At 40.6% G+C, this 27,944-nt stretch overlaps 3 protein-coding genes across 9 annotated transcripts in view; 1 reads left to right on the top strand and 2 right to left on the bottom strand.

Moving 5' to 3' along the window:
• Positions 1-103: 103 nt before the first annotated feature.
• Positions 104-12,897, top strand: Mynn (myoneurin). 6 transcript variants are annotated; one of them, XM_004633471.3, is made up of 8 exons: positions 107-476; positions 1,269-1,565; positions 2,119-2,912; positions 4,362-4,521; positions 7,400-7,578; positions 8,412-8,495; positions 9,705-9,791; positions 12,257-12,668. In XM_004633471.3, exons 2-8 carry the CDS (start codon positions 1,300-1,302, stop codon positions 12,517-12,519), a joined length of 1,833 nt encoding a protein of 610 aa, XP_004633528.1. In that variant the 5' UTR covers positions 107-476; positions 1,269-1,299; the 3' UTR covers positions 12,520-12,668. The 6 variants fall into 6 exon arrangements, with proteins under 6 accessions (XP_023573584.1, XP_004633528.1, XP_023573583.1 ...); XM_004633473.2 differs by having other exon boundaries at positions 108-476; positions 1,269-1,435; positions 12,257-12,897; XM_023717816.1 differs by lacking the exons at positions 9,705-9,791; positions 12,257-12,668 and adding an exon at positions 8,884-9,681 and having other exon boundaries at positions 104-476.
• On the bottom strand, positions 9,922-10,423 carry LOC101578517 (40S ribosomal protein S24). Its single transcript, XM_004633470.1, has one exon. It carries the CDS (start codon positions 10,419-10,421, stop codon positions 10,029-10,031), a length of 393 nt encoding a protein of 130 aa, XP_004633527.1. The 5' UTR covers positions 10,422-10,423; the 3' UTR covers positions 9,922-10,028.
• Positions 12,898-16,058: 3,161 nt separating the features above from the next.
• Lrrc34 (leucine rich repeat containing 34) overlaps positions 16,059-27,944 on the bottom strand; it is a 16,895-nt gene continuing 5,009 nt past the window's right edge. Inside the window, exons 5-10 of one of the 2 annotated variants that reach the window (XM_023717853.1) lie at positions 26,375-26,503; positions 23,982-24,077; positions 19,802-19,956; positions 19,269-19,424; positions 18,516-18,642; positions 16,059-16,821 (exon numbers count right to left, since the gene is read on the bottom strand). In XM_023717853.1, coding sequence (XP_023573621.1) covers positions 16,618-16,821; positions 18,516-18,642; positions 19,269-19,424; positions 19,802-19,956; positions 23,982-24,077; positions 26,375-26,503 — 867 coding nt within the window. In that variant the 3' untranslated portion in view covers positions 16,059-16,617. The remainder of the gene's footprint in view (positions 16,822-18,515; positions 18,643-19,268; positions 19,425-19,801; positions 19,957-23,981; positions 24,078-26,374; positions 26,504-27,944) is intronic. The other variant, XM_023717854.1, reaches the window with a different exon arrangement.

Here is a 27,944-nt window from a genome sequence, read left to right as displayed (position 1 = left end):
AACGCAGCGGTTTCCTCTGGCTGGGCCCCGAGGAAGGGGAGGATGATGGGAGAAGACAGAACTACAAGCCCCAGCATGCAGAGCGCGGTGTGGCTCCTGCGGTGGCCGACGGGGTCGCGCCGCCCGTTCTCGCTCCGGAACCCTGTCCGGCCGCTGCTGCCTGGCTCGGCCGACTGGAATGCCCGGCTGGAGGAAGACGGACGCAGCGCCGAGAACGAGCCTTAAGGACTCGTGCGCCTGACGCCGGCCGTTCCCGGGCCCCTGGTATGCAGCGTAGGCGGAGCGCTGAGGGCCAGCGGGTCGGCCCTAGCGGGCGCCGGACCTCCCTAACCCCGAAGCCGTCCACGTTGTGGAGACCGCGGCGCCGGACGTGACGCCACAGTGGAGGAAGAAGAGAGAGGCGGGGCGCGACGCGGTGACGTCCTCCCAAGATGGCGGAGAGAGGGTGAACAAACTGTTCCCCCGGGCGGCGATCGGTGAGTGTCCGGCCGCTGCCCTCCACCGTCGCGCCCTGCAGGCCCGGGGCCCTCGAGGGCGGGCTTCTTAGAATTCGAGAGCGAGTCGCGGTGCCGGTGGAGGCCTGATCGGAGCAGCCTCGGCGGTGGCTCCGAGCAGAGCCTGAGCCGTGGCAGTTCGCGGGAGCGGGGCGGAGGACTGGGCGGCAGAAACGCAGGAGGGCTGGCCTGGGTTGTCACTCGCGGATACGGCCCCGCGTGCAGAGAATGGAGCGGAAGGGTACGGCCCCTTCGGGGCGGGTGACAGCACCTTGGACAACCTGGGCTTGGCGCAGTCCCTGTCTCCTGGGCACCCTCCTAGCGCTCTGGAGTGCACGGCGACACTGACAGCTTTGTGTGATTTTCGAATCGTTTTTTAAAAACGCTCACTGTGCTTGCCCTTCTGCCTGACCCAAGGGTTCATTTCTTAATAGTGTCCTTTTCCCCCTTCTTGACGTACGTATGTGTATCTCCTGAGCTTTGAGGGTTCAGCTGATAAAAGTGAATTTGGCAGCTCTACTTGCAACTCATGGAGTGTTTCACATTCACCGTCATTTATTGGTGCGTCCAGAAGATTGTGGTAGTGCGCCAAGTGAAGCCGACTTACCCTTTCAGCATTTTTTAACCAGTATTTTAAGGCTTTTCAGAGAGGATTAAACGTAGAGCTTATTCTTCATTAAGTTTTCTATCCTTTCTCTACCTACCCCACAATTATTTAGGTAAACATGTAGTGGAAACTTCCAGGTGCTGATTTACTTTCTTTTTGTCTTTTAGATCAAGGGCAAAATTGCATCCTGATATCAAAATGCAGTATTCACACCACTGTGAGCACCTTTTAGAGAGACTGAACAAACAGCGAGAAGCAGGTTTTCTTTGTGACTGCACCATAGTGATTGGAGAATTCCAGTTTAAGGCCCATAGGAATGTGCTCGCCTCGTTTAGTGAGTATTTTGGTGCAATCTACAGAAGCACTTCTGAAAACAATGTGTTTCTTGATCAGAGTCAGGTGAAGGCTGATGGATTTCAGAAATTGTTGGAATTTATTTACACAGGAACTTTAAATCTTGACAGGTAAAGTACAAGTTTTATTTTCAGTTACAAAAACTAGAATCTCAGTCCCATCACAGACTTAACCAAATTTGAATTTCTGTTTAGCAAGGTCTCTGGGTAATTCACATGCAGAGTTAATATTTCATAAACCAGTTAAAAGTCCCTTTACAGGATCAGGGAAAGGTAGAAGAAGACAATTTCCATTATACTTTCTCTGTTGCTTTTCCAGAAAAATTGGTTTCTTTCTGAAAAGGCCTCCAAATAAGAGAAAGGCTGCTGTTATTTTTGTGTTCTGGGACTTTTTTTAAGGCAAAAAATTTAACATTTTAGTTTTCTTTAGTGGTCCACTGGTAGCAGTGAATTACCAATGTTTCATCATTCCCCCTTCTGTAAAATGTGACGTCTTTGCCTAAACATACTATATGAATTAAATTTTGTATACTTTGTTAAGTTACACCTTTTTCAGCATTCTGCTTTATTAGGGCTTTAAAAGATATTGTAATACATGTATAGTGCTATTTTAGAAAATTTTTCTTTGATCAGAATACTGTCATGTAGCCTTTTTTCCTTGCAGTTGGAATGTTAAAGAAATTCATCAAGCTGCTGACTTTCTCAAAGTGGAAGAGGTGGTAACTAAATGTAAAATAAAGATGGAAGATTTTGCTTTTATTGCTAATCCCTCTTCTACAGAGATTTCTAGTATTACTGGAAACATTGAATTGAATCAACAGACTTGTCTTCTTACTCTACGAGATTATAACAGCCAGGAGAAATCCGAAGATTCTACAGATTTGGTTCAGGCAAATCCTAAACAAGGGGCTTTAGCAAAGAAGTCATCTCAAAGCAAAAAGAAGAAAAAAGCTTTTAACTCCCAGAAAACAGGGCAGAATAAAACAATGCAGTATCCCAGTGACATTTTAGAGAATGCATCTGTTGAGTTATTCCTAGATGCAAATAAATTGTGCACACCTGTAGTCGAACAAGTTGCACAAAGAAATGATAATTCAGAACTTGAGTTGACGTCAGTTGTAGAGAATACTTTCCCAGCACAAGATATTGTGCAAACCGTTACAGTGAAACGGAAACGTGGAAAATCCCAGCCAAACTGTGCTCTGAAAGAACACTCCATGTCTAATATAGCCAGCATCAAAAGTCCATATGAGCTGGAGAGCTCTGGGGAAGAGCTGGACCAGAGGTACTCCAAGGCCAAGCCAGTGTGTAACACCTGTGGGAAAGTCTTTTCCGAAGCTAGCAGTTTGAGAAGGCATATGCGAATACATAAGGGAGTTAAACCCTATGTGTGCCACTTGTGTGGGAAGGCATTTACACAGTGTAACCAGCTGAAAACACATGTGAGAACTCATACAGGTAAGACTGGCTTGTAGGGAGGTATACTTTTTTTTTTTTTTAAATTTTATTTGTGTGTGTGTGTGTGTGTGTGTGTGTGTCCAGCTCAGCCCACCAGGGGGCGGGGCCGGCTGGCATGTGGTGCTGGGGCATTGAACCGCGGTCCCTGTGCTTTGCTAAGCTTGTTCTAAGTAGGTGCTTTAGACCGCTGAGCCATCTCACCAGCCCCCAAGGAGGTATACTTTTTATTGGTATTATTTTATTTATTTTTTTGTCTTTAATATATTTGGTATAGGGTCTCATTGTGCAGGTCGGACTCATAGTGATCCTATTTTCAGTCTCCCCAGGGCATGCACCATCAGGCTGGGACTCTACCACCACGCCTGGACTCTAGCAGGCTCAGTGTGCTCCCAGGATGGGGCCGGCATGTCATGGGGGACTGGGGATTGAACCCTGGTCCCTGTGCTTGCCAAAGCAGGCACTTATTCCATTGAGCTATTTTGTAGGCCCTATAAATTTTTTTTTTTTAATAGTGTGACTGTGTGCTGGGAATTAAATCCAAGGCCTTGTGCATGTTAAGCACACTACCACTGAGCTGCACTCCAAGCTTAAAATAATATTTTTATAGAGTATATATTCATATAGTATTACTTATGACCATGTTCTTTTGTTCATGAAAGTAGTGTCATGCTGTTGGAAACTTACGAGGTTAGTATTTAATAACATCAGCTTCTTATACCATTTTCTTTCAAAATAAGTGTATACTTAGTTCCACCTCGTTAAGTACTTAATGAACAAAGATTACATCTGTTTACAGAAAATAAATTTTTAACTCTAGCCAATTTCCATGGATTACCAACACTGCTTTCAATGTGCTTCCTAAAACTTGTTGACTTCTGAACATGTGTATTAGAATTATACTTACATTCTTTCCTCAAATATGAGCACCCATTGGTATACCTTGATTTGAAGTTTTTTAGATGCAGTTTTGTATTTTTCTCATTGATCTCACTATTATAAGTTAAACAAAATTTCTTTTCTACTGGTGCTTTCAATAGGTGAGTTTTTTTGGGAGGTAAGTTTTTATATGCTTCTGGTGTTAGCATTTAACATTTTCTGAGTACCAGAATATTTAGAAGTACTGTTAGTACTGTTTTTCTTGTTTCTTGTGTTAGCCTATTTTGGGAGTGGGTACCAGGAGTCAAGCCCAGACCTTCCTGCTTGCCAGGCAGGCACTGCCCCGAGCTACATCCCCAGTCAGCATCTTGCTGTGCAGCTCAGGCAGGCCTGGAGCTTGGAGCAGGCCCATCCCAGCGTCCTGAGTGCTAGGATGACAGGTGCGGGACCCCCTGCCCAGCCAAACTGGAAAGTGTTGCCAGTTGATGAACACTTTTGAAAATTTTTATGACTTTAACAACTAAACTAGTTTTTTTCCTTCTTAATAAAAATTTTATTTATTTGTTTCTTTAGGTGAGAGGCCATACAAATGTGAATTATGTGATAAAGGATTTGCTCAAAAATGCCAGCTTGTCTTCCATAGTCGCATGCATCATGGTGAGGAAAAGCCCTACAAATGTGATGTGTGCAATTTACAGTTTGCAACTTCTAGCAATCTCAAGATTCATGCAAGGTAAATAAGCTGTTTGGCTTTAAGTTCATCACCCTAATCTTATAAATGCACTATATTTTAGAATTCATGATAGCGTACCGACTGGTTGTGCTGTACCAGTGGCTGTGAGCCTGTGGGACATGTGTTAGTGTGTTTTTCTTTAAGACAGAAGATGTTAACGTATGAGGTTTTTTCCTACACTAAAACCTCAGTGCTCAGGTTCAATTGCAGTATTGGCACTTTGCGATAAATAAGTGGCTTTGCTAGGGGAATAGCTCAGTAGAATAAGCACAAGCACAAGGGCCTGAGTTTAATCCCTGGTTCCACCAAAAAAAAAAAGTGGGTTTGGGGTTATAGTTTGGCTCTTGGCCTTTAAAAAGCCTGCCATCAGTGCACTACGCAGTGTTCTTAGCACAATTAAAGGGGCCACAAAGAAGTCACCATGGTGGTTAGAGGGAAATGGGGAGAAAACTAGAAATTAAAGTTTCTGTAGCCCGTTTAAAGCTTTTCCTCTTCACATTGAGAAATACGGTATGACTTTACCTACATTTTAAGATTACATAGGTATTTGCTATACAAACATCCCTTGGTATTCAATGCATTTTGATGTGAAAATTTTGTTTTGGCCCTCAGTGGGCAAGCTAGAATGTGTTGGTGTCAGTTGCTTCATGACTGGCCACACTTTTCAGCCAGAACAGTTTACTTGGTGTTTGTTATTTTGGGTCCTTGTTGCACCTCCCAGAACTAACTAGCATGTACTGAGGTACACTGTGTTAGGAAAAGACTGTGGGACTGAGTTCGGAAACTATGGATAAAACCAAGTGAAAGTAATGCTTGTTCAGGCCAGGGTGACAGCAGGGAGATACAGTTGTCAGATTCTGTGTACATTTTAGCAGTAGAACTATCAGAATTTGCAGACAGCTTGGATGTGATGCTTGAACGAAAGTCAAAGATGGTTTCAAGCTTGTAGGCCAAGGATAGAGTCACTATTAACTAAGATGGAGAAAGGTTATGGGTAGAGAAGTTTTAAGTCAGAGAGCAGGAGTTTATGAATGTGGTTCTGAACAGATGACTGTTACACATCTGAGCGGAGATGTGCCATAGACAAGTGGTTATCTAGGTCGGACTGATGCGAGTTGAAGGCAATACTCTTGTAATGTATATGTGTATAAATAGCATTTAGCGCTGTAACACTGGAGGGGTTCACCAAGTGAGTGAATGTAGATGGAAAATAGATCGAGTCCCAAGGCACTCTTAAGAGATAGGAAAATTGGGTAAAAACCAGCAGAGGAACCAGGAAGGAGGAGTAACCAGTAGGGGAGGAAAGTGGGCTAGGCTGGAATCCAGGTGAAGGAAAGGCATGGATCCAGCAAGGGCATGGTCGCCTGTAAAGTTCTTTTTTTTTTTTAATTTTTATTTATTTGTGTGTGTGTGTGGCCAGCTCAGCCCACCGAGGGGCGGGGCTGGCTGGCATGTGGTGCTGGGGGATTGAACCGTGGTCCCTGTGCTTTGCTAAGCTTGTTCTAAGTAGGTGCTTTAGACCACTGAGCCATCTTACCAGCCCCTGTAAAGTTCTAATAGGGCAGTGAAAACTGGTTATTGACTTGGAGCGGGGAGGTCACCATTGCTCTTGAAGAAGGCGTGGTAGGAGATGGTAGTAGAGAAGAGGTCAGTAAGGAAGAGGAAGAAATGGAAACAAGTTGTATAGACTGAAACTTAGATAAATGAAAGGGTAAATGAGGTCACAGATCTTTTTGTCGTTAAAATGGAATATATAAATCAGTGTGTTTATTTTTATGCTATGATCCATGGGATGGAGAGGAATGAGGAGCGTAAGGGGGAAATTGTAGGCGCGCTATCATGGAGTAGGATCTCATGTTACAAGTGCAGTCTGTGGATCGAGGTGAACTATTATAGTTAACCAGAGGGAAAACAAAACAATATTGGTAAAGATGCGCTAGGTGGAAAATTTTTTCTGATTAAATTTTTCTCAGTAAGAAGCAAGATGTCAGATGGGAGAGGATGAGGAAGAGGTACTGGTGGTGTGAGGGAGGAGTTTTAACAACTGCCTAAGTTACTCTTATCTCATGACTGGTACAAATACCCAACACCCAAAATGAAGGAAGGAAAGTTTTATTTAATAGCTCACAGCAGAGGTTTCAGTCTATACTCAGCTGGCTCCAAGGCAGAGTGGCACATGGCAGAGAACAACCTTTCATGGCAGCAGCAAAGAGCAGAGATCAAAGGGAGTAGTAGTGGCAGCAGTGGCTACAGAGAGGAAGTCTGTCTCCCTTAAGTTGCATTCAGGCTCTGGGCCCCAGGCTGGGAGGAGTACTCATAGCCATAATCCCAGCAGCATTTACACCCATAATGCCAGTGGAGCATGAATTAGTCACAAACTGTTAGAAATTTAGATTACATGAAGCTTTGTGGAGACAAATACACACAAACCATATCAACTAAATGTGAATGGAGTAGAAAAATAATTGTGGAATTAGCCCACTTCCAACCATATCAAGATGTACTGATCAGAACTAATATTTTGGTGATAACTAAAAGATTTTTCTCAGTGAAAAAAACATTTGATTGATTTGTAAATATATAGTCTATTTTTTCTTTTTTGGAGGGGTCTTTTGTTTTTTTTAAGACAGGGGTTTCCTATGTAATGCAGGCTGTACTTGAACTCACTTTGTAGCCTAGGCTGGCCTCAAACTCAGCAGTCCTCCTGCCTCAGCTCCTGAGTGCTTGGATTACAGGTGTGTGCTACCATGTCCAGCTAAATACATAATCTTAGCCTAATAAGATGAAATGAAATAAATGTTGCATGAGAAAACTTGCTACATGGATTGACCTCTCAGATGTTTTACTTACCAGAATATAATTTTCTGTTTGTTAACAGGAAGCATAGTGGAGAGAAGCCATATGTTTGTGATAGATGTGGACAGAGATTTGCCCAGGCCAGTACACTGACCTATCACGTCCGTAGGCATACGGGGGAAAAGCCTTACGTGTGTGATACCTGTGGGAAGGCTTTTGCTGTTTCTAGTTCTCTTATCACTCACTCTCGAAAACATACAGGTAAGAGCTTAACATGGAGAGACAGGTTAGAATATAGATACCTAAAAAGGGGAAGGCCTATGTAGAAGGTAGATTGTGGATTTTGTAGTTAGATGGATGTGATTGTAGTTCTTGAAGCTGTGTTTATGGTTGTCACATAAATATGAGACATAAAAGCTGGTATATTTTGTAGATAAAAGGTGGGTGAAATTTTTTATTATATAACTCATTAAAATCTGAGATGATTTTGATAACATAGCTCGAGGCCTTTTTTATATGATTTTGGAAAACTACCTTAGCGTCTTGAGATTTTATTGCCTTTGGATAGTATAGTGGAGAGGTAGGGAATGAGTTTGGGTTTTCATGACTTCTTAGGACTTTGCGTTCAGAGACGTTCTGAGATATGCAACTGAAACAGTTAACTCAAGTGCAGCTTATCTGTTTTTGAAGCAAACTGTACTGGTTAGGGTTTCCTTTTTGGTAGGGTATGTTTCTAAATAGAATTTTTATTAAGTGCTATTACTTTCTTTTAATACATACGTAGCAAGATTTGAAATAAGGATTGGATTTACATGTTCTTAATCACATAAAAATCACAATCCCTGACCAACTCTTCTCTGCTTAAAGGGATATTAACAGGAATAAAGTTTTAGTATATAAAATTATCAAGTTGCCTGAACAGTTCAAAAAAAAAATTTATAATTCATTTAAGATTCATTGCTGAAAACACCTCTGAAATCCCAACAGAGAGGTTTTAATATTTGAGAATAGCTTACTTTAGATTATTTGTAATTGATAAGTATTATATATATTGGTCTAGTATACCACTTCGCTATCTTTTATTTTCCATCTAGGTGAAAAACCATACATATGTGGTATTTGTGGGAAAAGTTTTATTTCCTCAGGAGAGCTCAACAAACACTTTCGATCCCATACAGGTCTGTGTTTAGGGAGAACGTATCATTTTTTGTTCTCTCTTAATTTCTTTTCATGTAAACCTTAACTTTTAAACCATTGTGGACTATATATGGTACCTAGTCATAAATTATATAGAGCAGTAGTTTAATGTATAAATATGACCTTTTTATTTTAATTTTTTAGTAGTTTGGAATGTGAATGAATTTGGTCAATAACTGTATAGATTTACAAGAAATATGTCATATAATAATTTTTCAATGATTTAGGCTAAATTGCACAGATATACCAACAAAGGAAAAGGAGGGAAAAAAAAAAAAGAATAGGAAATACCAAAATGACGTCAGATTTTATTAAACAGTTTTTGTCTGCAGTTACAAATGAATTTTAACATTGATGTTTGTTAAAAAGTAGTGTGAAGTTGTTTGAAGAAATACTGTATATAAAGAATGAAAACCAAGAAAAATGCAGTTTCAAAAAGTATATTGTTCTTTTTCTTTTTAAAAGTTCTTCCTCATAACTTCTGCCTAGATAAGTGTGAATACTGGTAGGGATTTAGTAGATGTGCGGGCAGCTTCTGGGCGTGCCCCTGTGGCACATGCTGTACCACTGTTTGTCATTGGAAGCTCTAACAGGTTCACCATCACTGCTCTGTTCTCTCTTGCCCCCTGCTTGATGGTGTAAAGCACCAAGTAGTATTTATTTCAAAGGAATTATGTTAAGAGTGTTGTCAGTATTTCTTTGGGGTCTTCTTTTTTTTTTTTGGCGGAACCGGGGATTGAACTCAGACCCTTGCACTTTCCAGGTGAAGCACTTTTTCTACTGAGCTGTCTCCCTGGCCCAATCTTTGGGGTCTTCTAATTTGGAGGCACCTGAGAGCAGAAACCATAATTAAATTTTTTTCCCTCTAACAGTCTGTCTCTTAGCCAGTATTTGGCATATAGTTGACACCTGGTAAATATCTCACAGAATGAAAACACTAGGTTATTCTTGAGTTTGCACAAAATTGAAGATAATGAAAATGCTCAATTTCCCCTGATACAGGGTTATATTTTCTATAAAGCAGTGCCTATGTGTAGACTTTCTCATTTTACTATGTTATAACCAAGTAATTAAAATGGTAGTTTGAAACCAAATTTAAACCATATAATAACTTTGCCTTATATTTATGAATATTTATATTTAGAAGTTTTGAAAATGTGGACTTTTTAACTTTTTAACATGTTTTTCAGGAGAAAGACCATTTATCTGCGAATTATGTGGAAATTCTTACACAGATATTAAAAATTTAAAGAAGCACAAAACAAAAGTCCATTCAGGTAAATGTCTGTTTAAACTAGTCACCTAGCCGGGGATATAGCTCAGTGGCGTAAGCACCTGCCTAGCAAGTGAAAGGTCCTGAGTTCAATCCCTGGTACCTCCAAAAAAAAAAAAAAAAAAAACTTTTTTTTTTTTGAAGGTTTTACAGTTTATTAAATCCTCTCGTGAACAAAGTCGCAGTCACTGCAGACACGCACTGCAGAATCTACTCCTTCGGCTGTTCTCCAATCTCCAGCTCACTTTTTGCCAGCACCAACGTTAGCCTTTGTGGTGCCCCTGACTTTCTTCATTCTGTTCTTGCGTTCCTTCTGCTGCTTTCTTGAGGTCTTTTTCTTCTCATACAGGCCGTGTCTTGCAAGTCTGTGTTTGGGCTCATTTTTCTTCGCATAATCCAGGGAGTCATAAATCATGCCAAAGCCAGTCGTCTTGCCACCACCAAAATGGGTTCTGAATCCAAACACAAAAATGACATCTGGTGTGGTCTTGTACATCTTGGCGAGTTTTTCCCGAATTTCTGTCTTAGGTACTGTTGCTTTCCCAGGGTGAAGGACATCAATGACCATTTGTTTCCTTTGAAGAAGCCGGTTGGTCATGAATTTCCGGGTTCGGATAGTTACTGTGTCATTCATGATGGCAACGGAAAAACTATTTTTTAAAAGTAGAGGAACATGAGGAAATAGCTTTATAATTTTCATTAAAGTGTTTCTCTGTTTCTTTTCATATTGTTTCTGATTTTAAAACAAGCTTGAAATACTTCTCACTTTAAAACCTTGACTTGTCAGGATTTAACAATGAAAGAAGCCAGTTAAATATTAGTATTCCCCAAAGTAGTCTCTGGGTAACCCAGGATTGACTGTGATTGCTGTAAAAACAACAAAAAAGGGGTTATCACAAGGCATGGTGGTACACGCCCATAATCCCAGCATGTGGGAAGCTGAGGAAAGAAGATTGCTGCAAGTTCAAGGCCAACCTGGGCTATGTAGTGATTTCAAGAACAGCCAGAATGACTAAGACAAGACCCCTTCTCAAAAAACAGAAAACAAACAATAACAATAAAAGGTTGTCTTGAAGACCAGTCTAGAATATGAGGAAACAGACAACGGCAGCTCCATTGTAACAGTATGTAAAAGTGGGAAGCCATACTACAAAATATTAAGCATGTTGCTTAAAATGAATCATTGAAGAATTACTTTGCTTACCATTTTTTCTGTCATGATAGGCTTCTTTAGTATGTAAAGATGATAGATAAATGTCTTCTAACAAACAAATACTGTAAAGATCAAGTTAGAAATCTTCCACTGCAGTTGTCATTATTTCAACAACTATGTATGAAGTACTGTGAGGTGTGTGTAACTACAGGGAATATAAAGTAAGCAAAACATAGTAGCAGAAAGGGCTTACAATTACAACTGAGACCAGAAATCTAAATAAGTAGAAAATGTAGCAAAGACAAAAGTGCTGAAGAAGATACTGAGGTTTGTTTTTTGTTTTTCCTGAGATAACAGAAAAAGTCTTAATTTTAGGGAACGTGGAAGAGTTAAAGGCTGAAAATGATGGCGGGCAGAGGACACTGTGACTGGGCTTGCGGACAGGACAGTCAGTAGAACAGGAAAGCACAGGTTATATTCGTGACTGGTGAACTGTAGTCTGGGAAAAATACAGAAAATTACAGTTTTCTGAAAGCAAATTTGCATTTTCATTTTAAGAGGACAGTGAGACAAATCCTACCAATGCCTGGAAGCACCGGGAGCATGTTAAAGCTAGTAGGAAAGTGCAGGGCAAAATTGCTGCCATTCAGTCAGCAGTAATGGATCCCTGGAGTTCAGACTTTTTACTTATGAGGATGTATGAAAGTGCATACATCTGAGCTCAAGAGTAGTGTGAGTCAGTAAGACATTCAGTGAATAGCCGGACGGGCCCGGGAGATGGCTCAGTGGAGTAAGTGCTTCCCTGGCAAGCGCGAAGGCCTGAGTATAATCCCTAGTTCTGCCAAAAAAAAAGAGTGATCCTTCTGCCTCAGCCTCCTAAATGAACAGCTAGAGCTTAGTGAATTTCTCTTCAGTGCTCTGAGGGGAGGTAGGGAAGTACAACTTAGCATTTACCCCCAAGGATTTTGCTGTCTCAGAGTTCTTACCTGACTAGAATGTTAATCAGCAGAGACACAGACACCTCTGTAGCAGTAGCGTCCTGAGACTTACGAACAGTGCAATTAAGTAGGCTTAAAAAGCTCACCTTAGTGCAGACCAGTTAAGTCCCTTTTTATAAAGGAGTTGGTGCCTAAACCTACTCTTGAAACCCAGATTGAGCTTTTAGATAATAAAGCAGGCCTAGGAGTCAAAGAGTCAGTTTCCCTAAGGCCTTGGAGGTTGGAATGTGATTTCTGGGAAAGATATGTAGGTTAGTATACCTCAAGCATCTTGTTTACTTTTGTTTTTAAAGATAGTACAATTTTTTTCCTCTTCAGGTGCAGATAAATCTCTAGAGTCCAGTGCAGAGGATCACACTTTGAGTGAACAGGATTCCATACAAAAGAGTCCTTTGTCAGAAACTCTGGACGTGAAGCCTGCTGATGTGACTCTACCTCTAGCTCTTCCTCTGGGGGCTGAGGACCACCACATGCTCCTGCCTGTCACAGGCCATCAGTCTCCTACATCGGATACATTGCTGAGGTCCACTGTGAATGGGTATTCAGAACCACAGTTGATTTTTTTACAACAACTGTACTGATGGTTGTGAGCAGTGTGGAATTGCTAAGACGTCTCTGGTAGTGAGCGTACATGTGTCTGAGAAGGTGCACATGTTCACATGGTTTCCATTCGCTTGGGTCGTGCCTATTACTTTGATTCACTGAAGTAAAAGCACCGGATGCTGCATCATTACTGTAATTGTTTGTTTTGGGTTTTGGTTTTTATGTCTACAATATACACATAGCTTTTAAGAAAGAATATACCATTGCAGCACTATTTTGGATGGATAATTTTTATTCTCTTTTATTTATTTTCTTTTTAGGGTTATTTTGAGACGGTCTCGCTCTGTAATTCAGGCTGGCCTTAAATTCACTGTGTAGCCCAGGCTGGCCTCATACTCTCAGTGATCTTCCTGCCTCAGCCTCCCGAGTGCTGGGATCACAGGCTGGGCCACTACATCCAGCACTTTTACTCTTTTTTAAAACTGCCTTAATTCCTTTTTTTTGCATTTTACGATTGCCCTTCATTTACTGAAATATAAACTGTCAGTATGTGTGTCTTTTTTCACCAGCAGTATTTTTTATTTTCCTCTTTAATAAATCATCCATGATAGTAGATAGTATCAGCCCAAAGTATTATTTGTAAGCTCCACAGACCATAGAAAAATGAAATTTCATACTCATGTCTATGAAAAGTTAGCTATAAATAAGAACTGTGCTATTACTTTAACATGTTACCTAGAAGGTAACTTTTGTAATGAAACCAAAAGCTATGTTTCTCTTAAGAATTAGAGAACTGTATATACATCTTTGTTCATTTAGAACTCAGCATTCTGGAAAAAACAATGGTCAGTGAAGTCAGTATTTTTGGTTTGAGTTGAGACTGTATTTTCAGAATAAATTTTAAATAGATATTTGATGTTTTTATCTAGTCAAAAGAGTTTCAAATTTTGATTCAGTTTATATTTTATTAAGTTTGTAGATTATTGGAATGGGGAATATATACCAAGTTTTGAAAATTTTTGATAAGCCTCTTATGCCTATTATGCACTTTTAAAAGATAAATATTAAATTATAAAAAAATTTTTAGATACAAATTCAGTACAAACTAGAAATCACTTGGCTTCTAAATTTGATACAGTATATTAATAGTTAAGAAACTTATCTAGCATGTTTGAGGCCCTGGGTTTGATCCCCAGCACCACAAAAACAGAAAAAAAGAAAAAAAAAAAATCTAACTTCAATTGTAAGTTAGCATTCTGAATTATCAGAAAGCTAGTTTAGTAAATATTTTATATTTGAGTTTTCTATAAACTTTGGGTTTTTAAATTTTATAAAGTAAGCCACAGCTTTTGGTTGTCATAGTCTCACAGCAGTCCTTTTCCAAGTGAAGGAAAATTAGTAGTAGCCTGATGCTTGCTACACTCTTCTCCATCCCAGGTTTTCAACATACTAATTTATTTCACTGCCTGATCTTTGGTCTTTAGATTACCAGTTTCACATAAGCATCTCCCACAATGCTCATTAAACGTCATTGTGACATTATTTCTTATTTCTGCCATACATTGTGCTTATTTGTTTCTAACTTTTAAACTATTCCTGTAATAAAGTTAATGTGTTTATTGATACTGATTTCTTTGATTATAATTTTCTCTGGGGACCAAGTCATAGCAACCATTTAGAAGATATTTCATTCTTACAGGCTGAAGAGCCAAGTGCCACCACACCCAGGTTTTTAGTCCCCTTTTCTTAAATAGGCTTATGTCAATTTTTGTTCCATGCACTCACACAGTCCCAAACTAAACAGGATTTTAGACTGAGACTCACTATTGTAGTCCAGGATGGCCTTGAACTCACTATGTGCCCCAGGCTGGCCTCAAACTTGCAGTGATCCTCCTGCCTCAGCCTCCCGAGTGCTGGAACTAGGTGTGTGCCACATCTGATCCTAGCACTCAGGTTGACGAGTTTTGATTCTTGGTGACTGAGAAAATGGTAATGCCATCATCTGTGAAAAGGTAGGTAAACGCGCAGGTTTTGAGCGGGAAGCTACTTTTGGTTGCACAGCATTTGACTGATAGTGAGATACGTGTGGAAGTGTCTGGCCGCGGATAGAAATAAGGCCTGAAATGCAGAAGCAGAGCTAGAGAAGTAGATCCCCAGCCCCCATCCATGATTAAGGCAACCTGGGAGGTGGCACAGGAGAAGTGATGAGGACAGAATCTTGAGGGACGTGCATTTGAAGGGCGAACAAAGAAGATGAAGAGTGATGATAAAGATTGAAAGAAAGCCAGAGTGGAGTAGGTTTTTCAAAGACAAAGGCTTTCTAGTGACGGCATGGTCCGGAGAAAAGATGTAAAGCTAAGACATTAGGTTGGGTAACTGGAGCATGCTTATCCTCCACAATGTAACAGTGCCAGGAGGAACCAGCTGTTTCTACTGTGGTTTCAGTAGCAGATACTAAGACTGAATAGTTTGAAAATGAGAATGTGTTAAGTAAACAGTCATTCATCAAATATTTTTAAAGTATATGCCGCTTTTTTTTTTTTTTTCCTTTTGGTGGAACTGGGCTGATTTTTGTTTTCAAATTTGAAAATGTATGTAAGATGTGTGACAGTGTACTCTTAACAGGCTATATGCGAGCTGGATCTCAAAGGATGATTGCTAAGAGGGAAAAATGAAAGAATATTACAGAATATGGCTGCAGACTTATTGTAATTCAGATAGGCAAAGGAAATGGCGTTTTCTTACAGAACTTACATGTTCTTCCTGAGCCATTATATAATGGTAATCTAGAAAATTAACTTAGTCTTAGCCAGTTCAAAGCCTACTCCACTATAAAGATATAATTTATAGTATCTGAAGGAATCTAAGATAATGCTTAATCTTCTGAGAAAATGTATTTGCCCCTCTATCTCTCAGATGGTGTTCAGACCTGTGGAGAGGGCTCACATGACATAATGCAAGAAGCTACTTGAACTCTTCATTCTCCAGGCATATAAGTGATGCTGTCAGGTCTTTGCTGGTCAGACCTTAAGTTCTTGGCTGACCCAACTGCACTTTAGTTCTTACAGGTGTGGAAAGTTCTCTGACACTTTACACCTGCAGCTCTGTCTCAGGCTGTCCAGTGTAGGTCAGGTTACAGATTTGTAACAGGCCCTCCCTCAGGTCCCGTTGAGCTTTGCTCTTTGGCTGTCTCCTCCCAAGAGCATGGCAACTCATGGGTGGGTCCATAGTACACCGCAATTAGACACAGTCTGAGATAATGAGCTTTGTGCGTTTTACTTTTTTTATTTTTCTTTGCGGTACCTGGGATTGAACTCAGGACCCTGCACTTGCCAGGCAAACACTTACTCTACTGAGCTATCCCCCAAGCCCAAGGTTTACTTTAATGTGATTGTGTCTTAGATTAAAAGACATCTCTCTTCTACTACCTGCTGTATGATGAATACTTCAAAGCAATGAAAACTCAATGGCCACTGCTACATTAAATAACAGGAGTGAATTACACTAACAGTGTTGAGCAAAAGAAGTGAGATACAAAAAAATTATACACTGATTTTATTTATGTGCAGTTCAAAAATAGGCAAAACTAGTATTGGAAGTCAAGATGGTGGCTGTCTCTGAGGAGGTGGGAGAGCTGGCAGCACTGACTTCTTTTGCAACTGGACACACACAGGTTTATGTTTGTTCACGTGAACCTGTTGAACATGTTGTTAGTTCCTGACCGTAACATCTAAATAGGACATGTAGAAAACGTTCAGTGTCTGAACCTTTTTTTTTTTAAACCTGAACTTTTGAAACTGCTTAATAACATTCCCTGCGAATTTACTACCTGAAGCCTTTCTACCACCTTCATAACAACTTTCAGTTTTCTATCGTGATTTTTATTTGTATATTTTTAGACTACTTGGCTATATTTTCATTATAAAAAGAACTCAGGCAGTTCCCTGGCATCTTTAGGGTTAAGTTTTTTTAGTCTTTATATTGTAAAATTTCTTACACAAATTACAGTTTTTCCACAGTGCACAGCTACACAAAGTATTTCATAAAAATAACTTGTTCTAATTTAAAAAAACAAGAAAGGCTATATATCTAATCTCTGAAAAGTAAGACAGTATGTGAAAATTACAGCTTGTTTTTCATAAGGTTTGGCCTACTGGAACAAGAGCGAACCCTGCATTTGTGGAGTGCCCATAAACATCTCCATAAGTTGGGGTCCAGTAATAATGCTTCTTAAGGCCATTGGAGACTTCCGCAAGATACACATGTCCATCCACCACACATGGCTCCACATCTGTGTTTTCTGGTTTCAAGCGACCCTTTTTAATTAAGTCTGAATATGCCTAGGATTTTTAAGGAAAACTAGTATCATTAAGAATATAATTTATTCAATTTACAGTACTTAAACAAATGTACTCAGCTGTGGTACTACATTATTGAAAAAATTTTGGATAACTGCTGAAATTTAATATTTTCTAGGTATTGTAAGCAGAGTTCTATTATTTGTTTTACTTTCTTTTTGTGACAGGGTCTTGCTGTGTAGGTCAGGCTGGTCTTGAACTATGTAGCCCAGCCTGGCCTCACCCTTCCAAGTGCTTGGATTACAGGTGTGTACCACCACACCTGGCTGATTCTTACTTATACTCACATTGAAATTATAATACTGCAAAGTTTATTTCTGAATTTTTATAGTATATAAGGTGTGTGTTATCATTTTATGATTCCTTGAGTTAATTTTTAATACTGCTGGTTTTGTGGACCAAAGTTCCCATGGTCAAAATTTTCATTTCCTGAAGGTATTCTTAAGTGGTGGTGTGTTGGGCAGGAGGAAAGGCTACTATACATGCTTTAAAAAAACCTGGTGATAGCTAGGGACTAATTATTCCTCAGAGAAAGAAAAAGAACTCCAGATTTGGGCATAAAATTTGTCTGGAGTTTATAAACTCTCTGAAGATAATTATAGATGTAGGCTCAGAAAGACAATTTCATCGTATTAGATGCTGGCCATAAGATTAGATATAAAATCTGGGCGTGGTGGTACATGCCTGTAATCGCAGCACTCAGAGGACTAAGGCAGAAGTTCAGGGCCAGCCTCAGCTACAAAGTGAGTTCAAGACCAGTCTGAATGGCATAGTGATACCCTGTCTCAAAAGGGGGGAAAATGATATAAGTGTGAAACTGTTTTGTCAAATAATTATAAAAGGAGGGGGGCTGAGGAGATAGCTCTGAGGTCTAACGTCCTGCCTGGCAAGTGCAAGAAGTTGGATTTGATCCCTGGTACTGCATGCCATGCCAGCCCAGGCATAGTGGTGCACCCCTGCAATCTCAGCACTGGGGAAGCTGAGACAGGAGGATCACTAAGAGTCCACGAGAGCTGCATAGCAAGACCCTGTACCAAATAAATTACAAGAAGAGGGACAGAAATGGATAATTCGATTTTTAAAAAATTCATCTTGCTCTGTGTGTTGTCATTAGTTACAGAATTAAAATACATAGCTGCTAGTATGTAGACTCACTAAAAGGAATGTCTAAAATTATCAATATTTTTAAACCATAATATATATATATATTTTACTATCCTGTTTTTTGATGGAATTTGCCCTGTTGCACATTTTGCAGATTTTAACATCTATTTTTTTCACTGTCCTTTTTATTTGAAGTTACTATAAAGAGCTCTCAGTATTTATATGATCAATATACCAAATGTTTTAACACCCTGTACTTTTTAATTATGATGATATAAATATTTGGGAGCAGACTGGAAATTGTCTAACATCAAACCAACAACTGTGATTTTGTTTACCTTTGAGAAATTAGATCTGTAATTCCAGATCCCTTATGCTATTTTATGGTATTTGGTACATTTTGTTATTTCAACCATGAAACCTTATAGTATAGGACTTAAAGTAAACACTATTAAAAACTATAGTATCTCATACTTTGTACTTCTTTCAAAGCATCTGTAAATAATGCCTGATGCTATAGAGAAGATCCCAGAAAAGGCCTTCAGTGAAGGAGAAAACAAAACAAAACTTACCACACACGTAGCCTCATCAAATTTGTTTCCCCAAATGTAGATGTGAGAGAGTGCAGGATTTTCGTGCATCGACTGCGCAAGCGCCACCAGCCCCTCTCCTTCTATGCTGTTGCTGACTATGGACAGTCTGAAAAGCCAGAAAGTAGCAGTGCCATTGGCGACGGACCCACAAAGGGAGGTGCAGTGACAGCCCTTTTATGTTACCTTATTCAGTAAATGGTTAGATTACAAATCTCAGCTTGCATCCTGTTGAATGTTTGTGATTTTTTTCTGTTAGAATTCTGGATAAACAATGTAAGCAGTAAGAATTTTTCTTAGGAACTTGAACAATCGTAACTAGAATTAAAGTCAAAATGTTAAACCATTTATTTTGGGAAAATAGAAATTAAATGTTTACTATAACAAAATGAGGTTTAGGAACCAAATTTTCACAGCCCCAGGGGGCGGGGCTGGCTGGCATGTGGTGCTGGGGGATTGAACCGTGGTCCCTGTGCTTTGCTAAGCTTGTTCTAAGTAGGTGCTTTACACCACTGAGCCACCTCACCAGCCCATTTTGTCTTAATCTAAAGGATAAAAAAATGGGGCCAGGGAGATAGCTCAGTAGAATAAGTGCTTGTCTGGCAAGCACAGGGTCCTGAGTTCAATCCCCAGTACCTAAAAAAAAAAAAAAAAAAAAAGATGAAAAGGCTTGAGATTAGTATTATAAAATTTTAACTTTTTCTGTTATTTGATTAAATATAAAACCATACTAACGCTTTAAGACTCCTGTTGTGTGAAGTAAGAGATTCGCTGAGACAGTTGGCGCCTGCATTTTCTATTCTGTTAAAAGAAATATCTATCACTTCCAGGGTGGCGTTGGTTTTCAGTACATCAGCCAAATACACCATCCCATCACGAGTTATTTTATTGCTGGGAAAGGAAAAATATTTAGTAATATGTGAAAATACAAAATATTGTTCTTTTATTCACAGTGATATTTGAAAACATAATAAATAGTACTTTCTATTTTAGTTCACTCACTATCCAAGAAAGTTAATAAAAATTCATCATGAAATACTGTTCTCCTTCTGGTTAACATAACAAAATTGTGCATTCAAGTTATTAAAATACACAACTCTTTGTAAACTAAATTACTAATTATTAAGGTTTAGGCTAAATGATTGGCAACAATAGTTGCATTTTCTAATCATTGGAAGTATATCCAACAAAGTCTGTCATACACTGTGAAGAGTTAAATGGACTGTCCTCAAAACTTGTGAATTGTTAATACGTAAACTATCACTCACCAGCTGACATCAAGATAGCGTAGGCTGCTATTAACATAGAGCGCATTACATAACTGCTGGAAGCCATAGTTTTTTATACCATGCTTGCACATGTGTAGTTCAACAAGGTGGTGGTTTTCTTTCAACATATGACCTATATGGACTGTGGACTCTTCCTAAAAATTAATAAAATCTTGTTTTAAAAATGTAATAGTGCATGTCTATCTGAAATACATAGTTATTTGAATCACTTTTTAGAAAGATGTTTAGGACTATTAGTCTACTCTTAATTTGTAAGCAACAACTTTGCCCCAAATGATACAGTCTGCCTTCTTAGAAATTGCAGGCACTTGTAAAATACAGTAGCTACATGATAAAGAGGATGAAATAATTTGGTTTACAAAAACAATAATCAGCCAGGAGTGGTGGTGCCACCTGGACTCCCAGCACTTGGGAGGCTGCAGCAGGAGAATCACTATGAGCTTGAGGCCAGCCTGGGCTACATGCTGAGTTCCAGGCCAGCCTGTTTGAACTACAGTGTGACTCTGTCCCAAGCAAGACCAAAAATGATGAGTTATTTGAAAAGGGAAAAGATCCCATCCACCCTGCAGTGAGCAGGCGAGCGCCCCTCCTGCTGCCCTTCTCGCCTCCTTCCCTCATAGTGTTGCCCCCTTCACCACGCTGGCCTCTATCAAGATAAAAGACAGACATTCCCCAATCTTGACTTCATTTTAGAAACTGATCTGTCTGATTTTCTTTTCTGCTCAGCCCAAATTCCTTGATATTTTTAAACTTTTCTGGTCACTGGAAGACTTTTTTTTTTAATTTTTATTTTACAATCTAGCTGCTTCTAGGCAAAATGATTTGAATACCAAGCATTTTAGGGTTTTAGCAAATCAAAGCATTGTGAAAGGAACCAACCTAGTTAAGGAAGGGAACTACTATCACAAATAGTAAAGGCTTTTAGCCCCATTGTCTGGGATCTGCCTAGAGTGGCACCTGTCATTAGTGTCTTCCCAGGCTTGGAAGATAATGTCACTGAGTGATCAAAGGTGAGATCCAACACGGTACATTTTTTTCATTTTGTTATCCTCTGGTTAGTACCTTAAATGCAATAGTTTTCCACATTTAATATTTGGGAACAGCAATATATAGGAAGGCACAAGAGGATCCTACTCTGTTGAAGAGTGGAACAGTTCCCCAGGGATGGAGGTGGCAGTGCTAGAAACCTAAGACAGGTTAGAGCCCTGCTGACCACCAGAAGCGCCAGGCTGAGAGCAAGTGCTCACTAGACAAGGGCCCTGGGCTTTTAAGGGCTCTTCTCAGGTAGACCAGGGGTTAATGGCACAGCTCAACATATTTTAAAGGTGTTTACATTTAATGTGATTTCGTACATTTAAACACACTTCCTTCACAATCCAGAATTTTTTTTTTTTTTCCTGTATTTTAAGGAAGGGTCTACAGGGTGTCCAGGGTCTCACTACTAGCTCAGACTCCTAGTGATCTGCCTGTTTACAGCCTCCCAAGAGCTGGGATTACAGGTGTGCACCACCATGCCCAGTCTCAATTGCCATCTCAGTGTGTCCCAGGGGCGGGGCTGGCAGGCCTGGGGATTGAACCCCTGGCCCCTGCTCCTGCTTGAAGGCGCTTTAATCCGCTGAGCACTTGGCTGGCCCTAGAATTTTTTAAATTTAATCTTCAAATCTGGATTTTGAAGATGCTCACCCTATCAGTGAATTAGCCCACTGCAAAACCATAGCTGACTGAACTATCAGGTATTGGAAGAAGAAAGTCACTGGGGAATGCCTTTGAAGAATGGCAGGCATATCTATTCTCTGGTTCTTTCTTTCCCCCGTGGCTTCCTGGGTACCATGCAGTGTGCAGCTTTCTTTGGCCGTGCTCTTCCACTATGATGTTTTGCCTTGGAGTTGGCTAAGCATGGGTTGAAGTTTCTGAAAAATAAATCCTTCATCCTTTCAGCTGTGTTTTCCAGGTTTTATCTCATCAGGGGGAAGGTGACTAATACATAGTGGTCGTGTGCTTCATTTGATTTTGTGTCTCTTGCATGCAGCAGTCTGTCTACTTTGCGGTAACATTCAAATATTGGGTGAATAAATCACGAAAGAAGCAACTCACTGACAGGAGACTTGTGATGGTGTTTTAGGTATTTTTTGTGGGGGGGCGATAGGATGCTCCTGTTATATTTTCCCTTATTTGGGCAAGAAGTGCTGCAGCACCAATCCCCACTTGCCTCGACATCTTCCTGTGGTCCTGGACCTCCACTACCAATCCACAACTAGTCCCACCCAACTGCTTCCACTGTACAGCTATTTAGACCCTGTTCATGTCCTCAATAAACGAGACTTGATCAGAAAGCCTGTCTTGTCTCCGTCTCTTGTGTCTCTTGCCCTGTCTTGTTCATCCCCGTTCCTCCTCCAGGTCATTACCCCATGTCTCGACTCACGGGCCGAGTCAATTTTTCATATATGTTCCTATTGGGCTGGGGAGATAGCTTGGAGGTCTAAGTGCCTGCCTGGCAAGCACAAGGACCCTGGTCTGATCCCTTGCACACCGCATGCTGTGCCAGCCACCAAAGCTGGGCATTGTGGCACATGCCTATAATCCCTGGGCTTGGGAGGCTGAGACAGGAGGATCACTATGAGTCCAAGTCATGTAGAAAGACCCTGTACCAAATAAATAAATAAAAGATTTTTATGAATTTAAGTATGTTCCTATTATTTGAGGTCTCTGGGTGGCTCATTGGACAGCTTAGATTTACAGTATGATGTCAAACTCCAAAAAACTTGTACAGAAAAAATACAGAGATAATTCAGAGGGAGAGATCTACACAGGCAGGGGATGCAAGATATACTTATGAATATAAAAAGTTATACTTAAAATGCATACTAACTCAGGGGGGCTGGGGAGATGGCTCAGTGGAATAAGCACTTTACTGGCAAGCGCAAGGGCCTGAGTTCAATCCCCAGTTCTGAAAAAAAAAAAACATACTAACTCTACTTCTTGAGCTTGCCAGACACAGTTGAATTATTGTTTTGGTTTTTATGAGATAGTGTTTCACTATATAGTTCAGGCTGGCTTTAAACTGGCTATGAAGCCCAGGTTGGCCTCCAATTTCCAGCAATCCTGCCTCAGCCTTCCAAATGCGGGGGTTACAGGCGTGAATTGAAACTCATGTGTATCAGACATTACAGGCCCTTGTGCAATTTAGGGAGTAAAACACAACAGTTACCCCTAGTAGATTTCAACCTAATACATGTGCATATGACTATGAAGACAGGCATTTATTGGTAGTAAGCATGTAAGTTTTCTTATTTAATTTTGGAACTCAAAAATAAAAGGGGTTTTGTTACTTAGATAAATTAACTATATTTTTTATATGTGACCTAAGACAATTTCTGTTCACTCAGTATGATCCAGACAAGCTGACAACTGGACAAGCAAGGTTTAGATGAGTAATGAAATGAGTTCCTATTTCCTAGCTTTTTACAACTGGTAGAAGAAGCCACCCAAAAGGATGTTACGGACCAAGAAGCCCAAAGGAATCAATCGTTTGTGTATTTTTCCATGTCCAGCCTCCCCTTACAGATAGGAGCATCACATTCGGACCTGCCCAAGTGCTACTCAGGCACATTGCACCGTTAGGCTCAGGCTTCAGAGGTGGCATGATTCAGGTGGCTCAGCTATATGAACAGTGAGACAGTCCACAGCACGCTGCTAATTTCCAGCCATCAGCACTGTGACCATGTGTGCTTTCCCTCAGCTGCTCTGACCCTCCCTGGTTGACCCTGACCTCAAGTTTCAGGAGAAACAATGACTGTTTGCTGCTTCAGTAAGCAACGTCTAAAAGTATATTTAGTTATAAAAGTCTAATTATATATATATATTATCTATCTATCAATATTTGGCAGTACTGGGGATTGAACTCGGGGTCTTCATGCTGAGCTATACCCCCAGCCTTTCTCATTTTTGTTTTGAGACAGGGTCCCACCACCAAGCCCAGTTTAATTTCTCTTAAAATTAAGAGTTTTTCATTTGTAAGTTATAGTTTGTAACATCTGTTATGGCTTGTGTCTAGTTAACAAGGATATTCCTAAAAATACAATGTCCTCATGAATCATAAATGCGAAGAACTTTACTTCCATTCATGTTAACGTTAATTTCTACCTTTCTGAATACATACCTGTTCACCATAGAGTATGGGTCGACTTAAGTTCATTCCCTTCATTGCTCGGTTTTGAGTTAGTACTGTGGCAAACGCTATCACACTCTGCATGCCCTAAGAACAGGCAAACTCATTAAGGAACATGACAGGCCACGTGAATGAATAAATATTTCAAAGCCTATTATATGAATTCTGAGAAAATTATATTTTTGAAAGTATAAGTATTTCTTGCTCTTTGAATTGTAAATCAGTCAAATTCAGAAATAAAGTGATACTGTACTCCTGTCTCCCTGCTCTAAAATATATTTAAAACATCCTCTCTTATGTTCCTTTTAGCCTCCCATCCACCTGGTCAGTAAGTCTTACACATTCTGCCCCCAAAAGGTGTTTGAAATCCGCCTGCTCTTGTCCCCGTCTATGGCCACCACTCCTGCCCCAGGAATCACTCACCTAGACAACTCCAATGCCTGCCTCAGTGGCTATCGGCTTCTAACTGCCCTCTAGCACCTCATGGAAAAGCCACAGGGATCTTTTCAAAGCACCGAATCAGGCCGGAGCTGTAGCTCAGCGGCACAGAGCCTGCCTGGCAAGCACAAGGTCCTGAGTTCGATTTTCAGTACCAAAAATAATAAATAAATAAATAAATAAATAAATAAATAAATAAATGCGCCAATCCGATCATGTCACCTCTCAGTATAAAAGCCCGTCCCTGTTCTGCATTTAACAAGCCTCCTTTCTTGCCCTGATGCGCGGCCGGCCCGTGCGCCATACCGCCTGCCTGCCTGGCCTCCACGAAGCTCTCCTCGTCCACTGCACTCTCCTCTCCCTCTGCTTAAACACGTGGACTTGCCAGTTTTTTTGCAATCTTTCAGACTCAGGACTTTTCGCGTGCCTCCCTCATGGCTGTTGTCCTATCTGAATATGCAAAGGATTTACCAAATAATGCTTTATTATTTGCTCAACACATTCTGATTACTTATTTTATCTTTTTTGAGACAAGATCTCACTATGTAGTGCAGGCTGGCCTTGCATTCACTTATGTAGCCCAGGCTGACCTCAAACTCAACGGCAATCCTCCTGCCTCGGCCTGCCAAGTGCTGGGATCACAGGTGTGCGTCACCACACCCAGCTCTAGATCCATTCATTTATATTTATTTTGAAATAAAACTTTGTGTCATTGCCATAAAAAGAACACACTCCCTTAACATAAAGAGCCTGTGAAAAATAAATACACGCGTATTAAGATTTCCTCATTCTCTAGGACCCCGAGCGCCCGTGCAGAGAACGGTTCATGCATGCTGGATCTGCCGCCTGGGCTACACCACCGTGGCAGTCTCCAGGACCGTCTTCCTCATCCTTCCTGACTCCTCAATAGCACCTCCTCACACCCCAGGCAAGCATCTTATCGGACAACACCAGCTCCCCATTACTGGAGTGCTTGGTCACATTTACAGCACTCTACTTTTTCATTGTGTTTCCCCAACTAAAATATCAGCTTCATGAGGGCAGAGGCTTTATCTGATTCACTGTGACACCTCTGGCATCTTGGACAGTGACTGATACAGGTCAGCAATAAATAATGAGTGCCTCCCAGAACCATACTAGCTGCCTCTACTAGGTCGAAAGATAGCCGGCCCGTCAGACGCTGTCACCCCAGACAGCCTCTTGGCCCCTCGTAATTATCTCTGTGCCCCAGTGACCTGACGCTCATCTGAGGCTTTATGTCAAGTTCCTAAGGCCTCAAGAATGGAACACACTGGAGAAAGCAAACCTAGACTTCAAAAACATGAGGAAACCACCTTTCTCATGATCAGGCCAGACGAAGGTTCAGAGTAGCTTTTGGTATAATCAGTTTTAAGATTTTATAGTACAATATAAATACTTCAGAATATTTCAAAGGAAGAAATTTATATTCTACCAATAAAACAATGTTTAATCAAAATGAAATCCCATACAAGTTAACATAAGCTATGGACAGAAAGGATTATTTTTATTAAACTGGATGATTCTTTTATATTTAATCTGATTTCATCAGTAGTCTGTACACTATGACAGCAGGGAGAAGATTAGCTATTCGGAAGCCTGTCACTTGAATGGTGTCTTTAAAAAAAAAAATTATTTATTTGGTACAGGGTCTTGCTACGCAGCTTAGACTCCAGGTCAGACTCTTAGTGATCCTCCTGTCCCAGCCTCCCCAGCGCTAGGATTACAGGCAGGCGCCACCACGCCTGGTTCCGGCAGCCACTGGGCGCCCTGGGTGGGGCCCACAGGCATTCTGGGTATTGGGGATTGAACTCAGCTTCTTGCACTTGCCAAGCAGGAGCTTGGACTGCTGAGCTGTCTCCCCAGCCTCAGCTGGTATCTTGACCACATTTCTCTGTGCTGATTTCTGGGGAAACGAGTTTGCTTACCAGATCACAGTCTCCCAGATCTAATTTCTCTAAAGATGAATTAATTTGCAACATTGCAGCAAAAAACATTCCACCTTTATTTTCAATCTTATTTCCAGTCATTCTTAGGTATTTTAGAGTTGTATTCTCCTAAAAGGGAAAAGAATAAAACTTGGTTAAGTTTCAAGCCACAAAATTCTCTACTTAAATGAGTTAGGAGACTATATTACTTTTTGTAGTATCAGATTTTTTAAAAAATGTATCAGGTATTTAATTAGGATCTTTGGGCTGGGGAGATGGCTCAGTGGAATAAGCGCTTCCCTGGCAAGCGCAAGGGCCTGAGTTCAATCCCTGGTTCCGCCAAAAAAAAAGAGATCTTAGTAAGAAATTTAGAACACTAATTTATGAGGATAAATTCCATTTGACAAAGCAAAAATGGATCGCAAGTAACCCCGGAGCTGAGGAACAGCTTTGATTTTTGCTAAAATCTCTGAGTCCACTGCTTTCTGATCTACCTTGCGCTGCTCTGAAATCTGGTATCTCTCTTTCTCGATGTCGAAGATCTCGCCCTCCTGGTGTCTGGGCTTCCGCAGCTGCTGCTTCTTGAAGTAAGCATCAGTGAGGTGTTTGGGGATTTTCATTTTGCTGATGTCAATTTTTGTAGAGGTGGCAATGACAAATTTCTGGTGTATTCTTCGTAGAGGAACACAATTAAGGCTAAGAGGCCCAGTCACAAGTAGCAAGCACTGGCCAACTGCTTCAGGAAGACCACTCTCTTGCCTCTCTGACACCCCGTGAGGATGATCAAGATGGTAGCAGGAGTGATCCTAGCTCGAAGTTTCCTCACATGCTGACTGAAGAGTTTCTTGCTGTGGCTCAAGAGCTTTTGGGGCACATCTTCAGTAGGGTAGTCTTTAGCCATTTTTTGAGCTTAACCACATACCTCCATTCTTGCCCCCACTGACCAATTTTGTGATCATAGCAAGAACTTTCTCCTTTTTCTCCTCAACCTTTGACTTAGCAGCTGTGTACTTTCTCTTGTAGAAAGCCTGTCTGGAATACATGGCAGATCGGGAGTATCGACCAATTCCTCTAACCAGGACAGGATTTTGTTGCAGTGGGGCTGGCCCTTCTTGGACTTTTTTTTTTTTTTTTTGCCTTCTTTACCTTACCCCTTTTACCAGACTGGCATTCAACTCACAGTGATCCTCCTGCCTCAGCCTCTTGAGTGCTGGGATTCTAGGCATGTGCCACCATGCCCAGACTCAACTGATTTTTTTTATTTATTTATTTATTTATTTTTTTGTGGCTGGCTCAGCCCACCCTGGGGACAGGACTGGTGTGGCATGTGGTACCAGGGATCAAACCATGGTCCCTGCACTTGCCTAAGTAGGCGATTTAGACTGCTGAGCTATCTCTGGCCCAGCCTCAACTAATTCTGACAAAGGTGTCAAGACTATTAATGAGGCAAAAAGCTGGTGAGGCAAAAAAAAAACAAATGCAGGTGGGACAATCAGAAATTCACATATAAAAAGACTGATGTTTATATCATACTGCAAACAAAAATCAATTCAAAATGGTTCAAAGCACT

This window comes from Octodon degus, unplaced genomic scaffold (assembly GCF_000260255.1).
Source record: "Octodon degus isolate 3935 unplaced genomic scaffold, OctDeg1.0 scaffold00055, whole genome shotgun sequence".
In the NCBI taxonomy this organism is placed as follows: domain Eukaryota; kingdom Metazoa; phylum Chordata; class Mammalia; order Rodentia; family Octodontidae; genus Octodon; species Octodon degus.
The sequence above is the reverse complement of the archived record's forward strand: the minus strand, read 5'-3'. Positions and strand labels throughout refer to the sequence as shown.

Excerpts from the sequence above, each read along its gene's own strand:
- Mynn (XM_004633471.3), top strand. The coding sequence starts at position 1,300 with ATGCAGTATTCACACCACTGTGAGCACCTTTTAGAGAGACTGAACAAA. Across the intron at positions 4,522-7,399 it reads AATCTCAAGATTCATGCAAG|GAAGCATAGTGGAGAGAAGC; the intron begins GTAAATAAGCTG and ends GTTTGTTAACAG. Across the intron at positions 9,792-12,256 it reads CAAAACAAAAGTCCATTCAG|GTGCAGATAAATCTCTAGAG; the intron begins GTAAATGTCTGT and ends TTTCCTCTTCAG.
- LOC101578517 (XM_004633470.1), bottom strand. The coding sequence starts at position 10,421 with ATGAATGACACAGTAACTATCCGAACCCGGAAATTCATGACCAACCGG.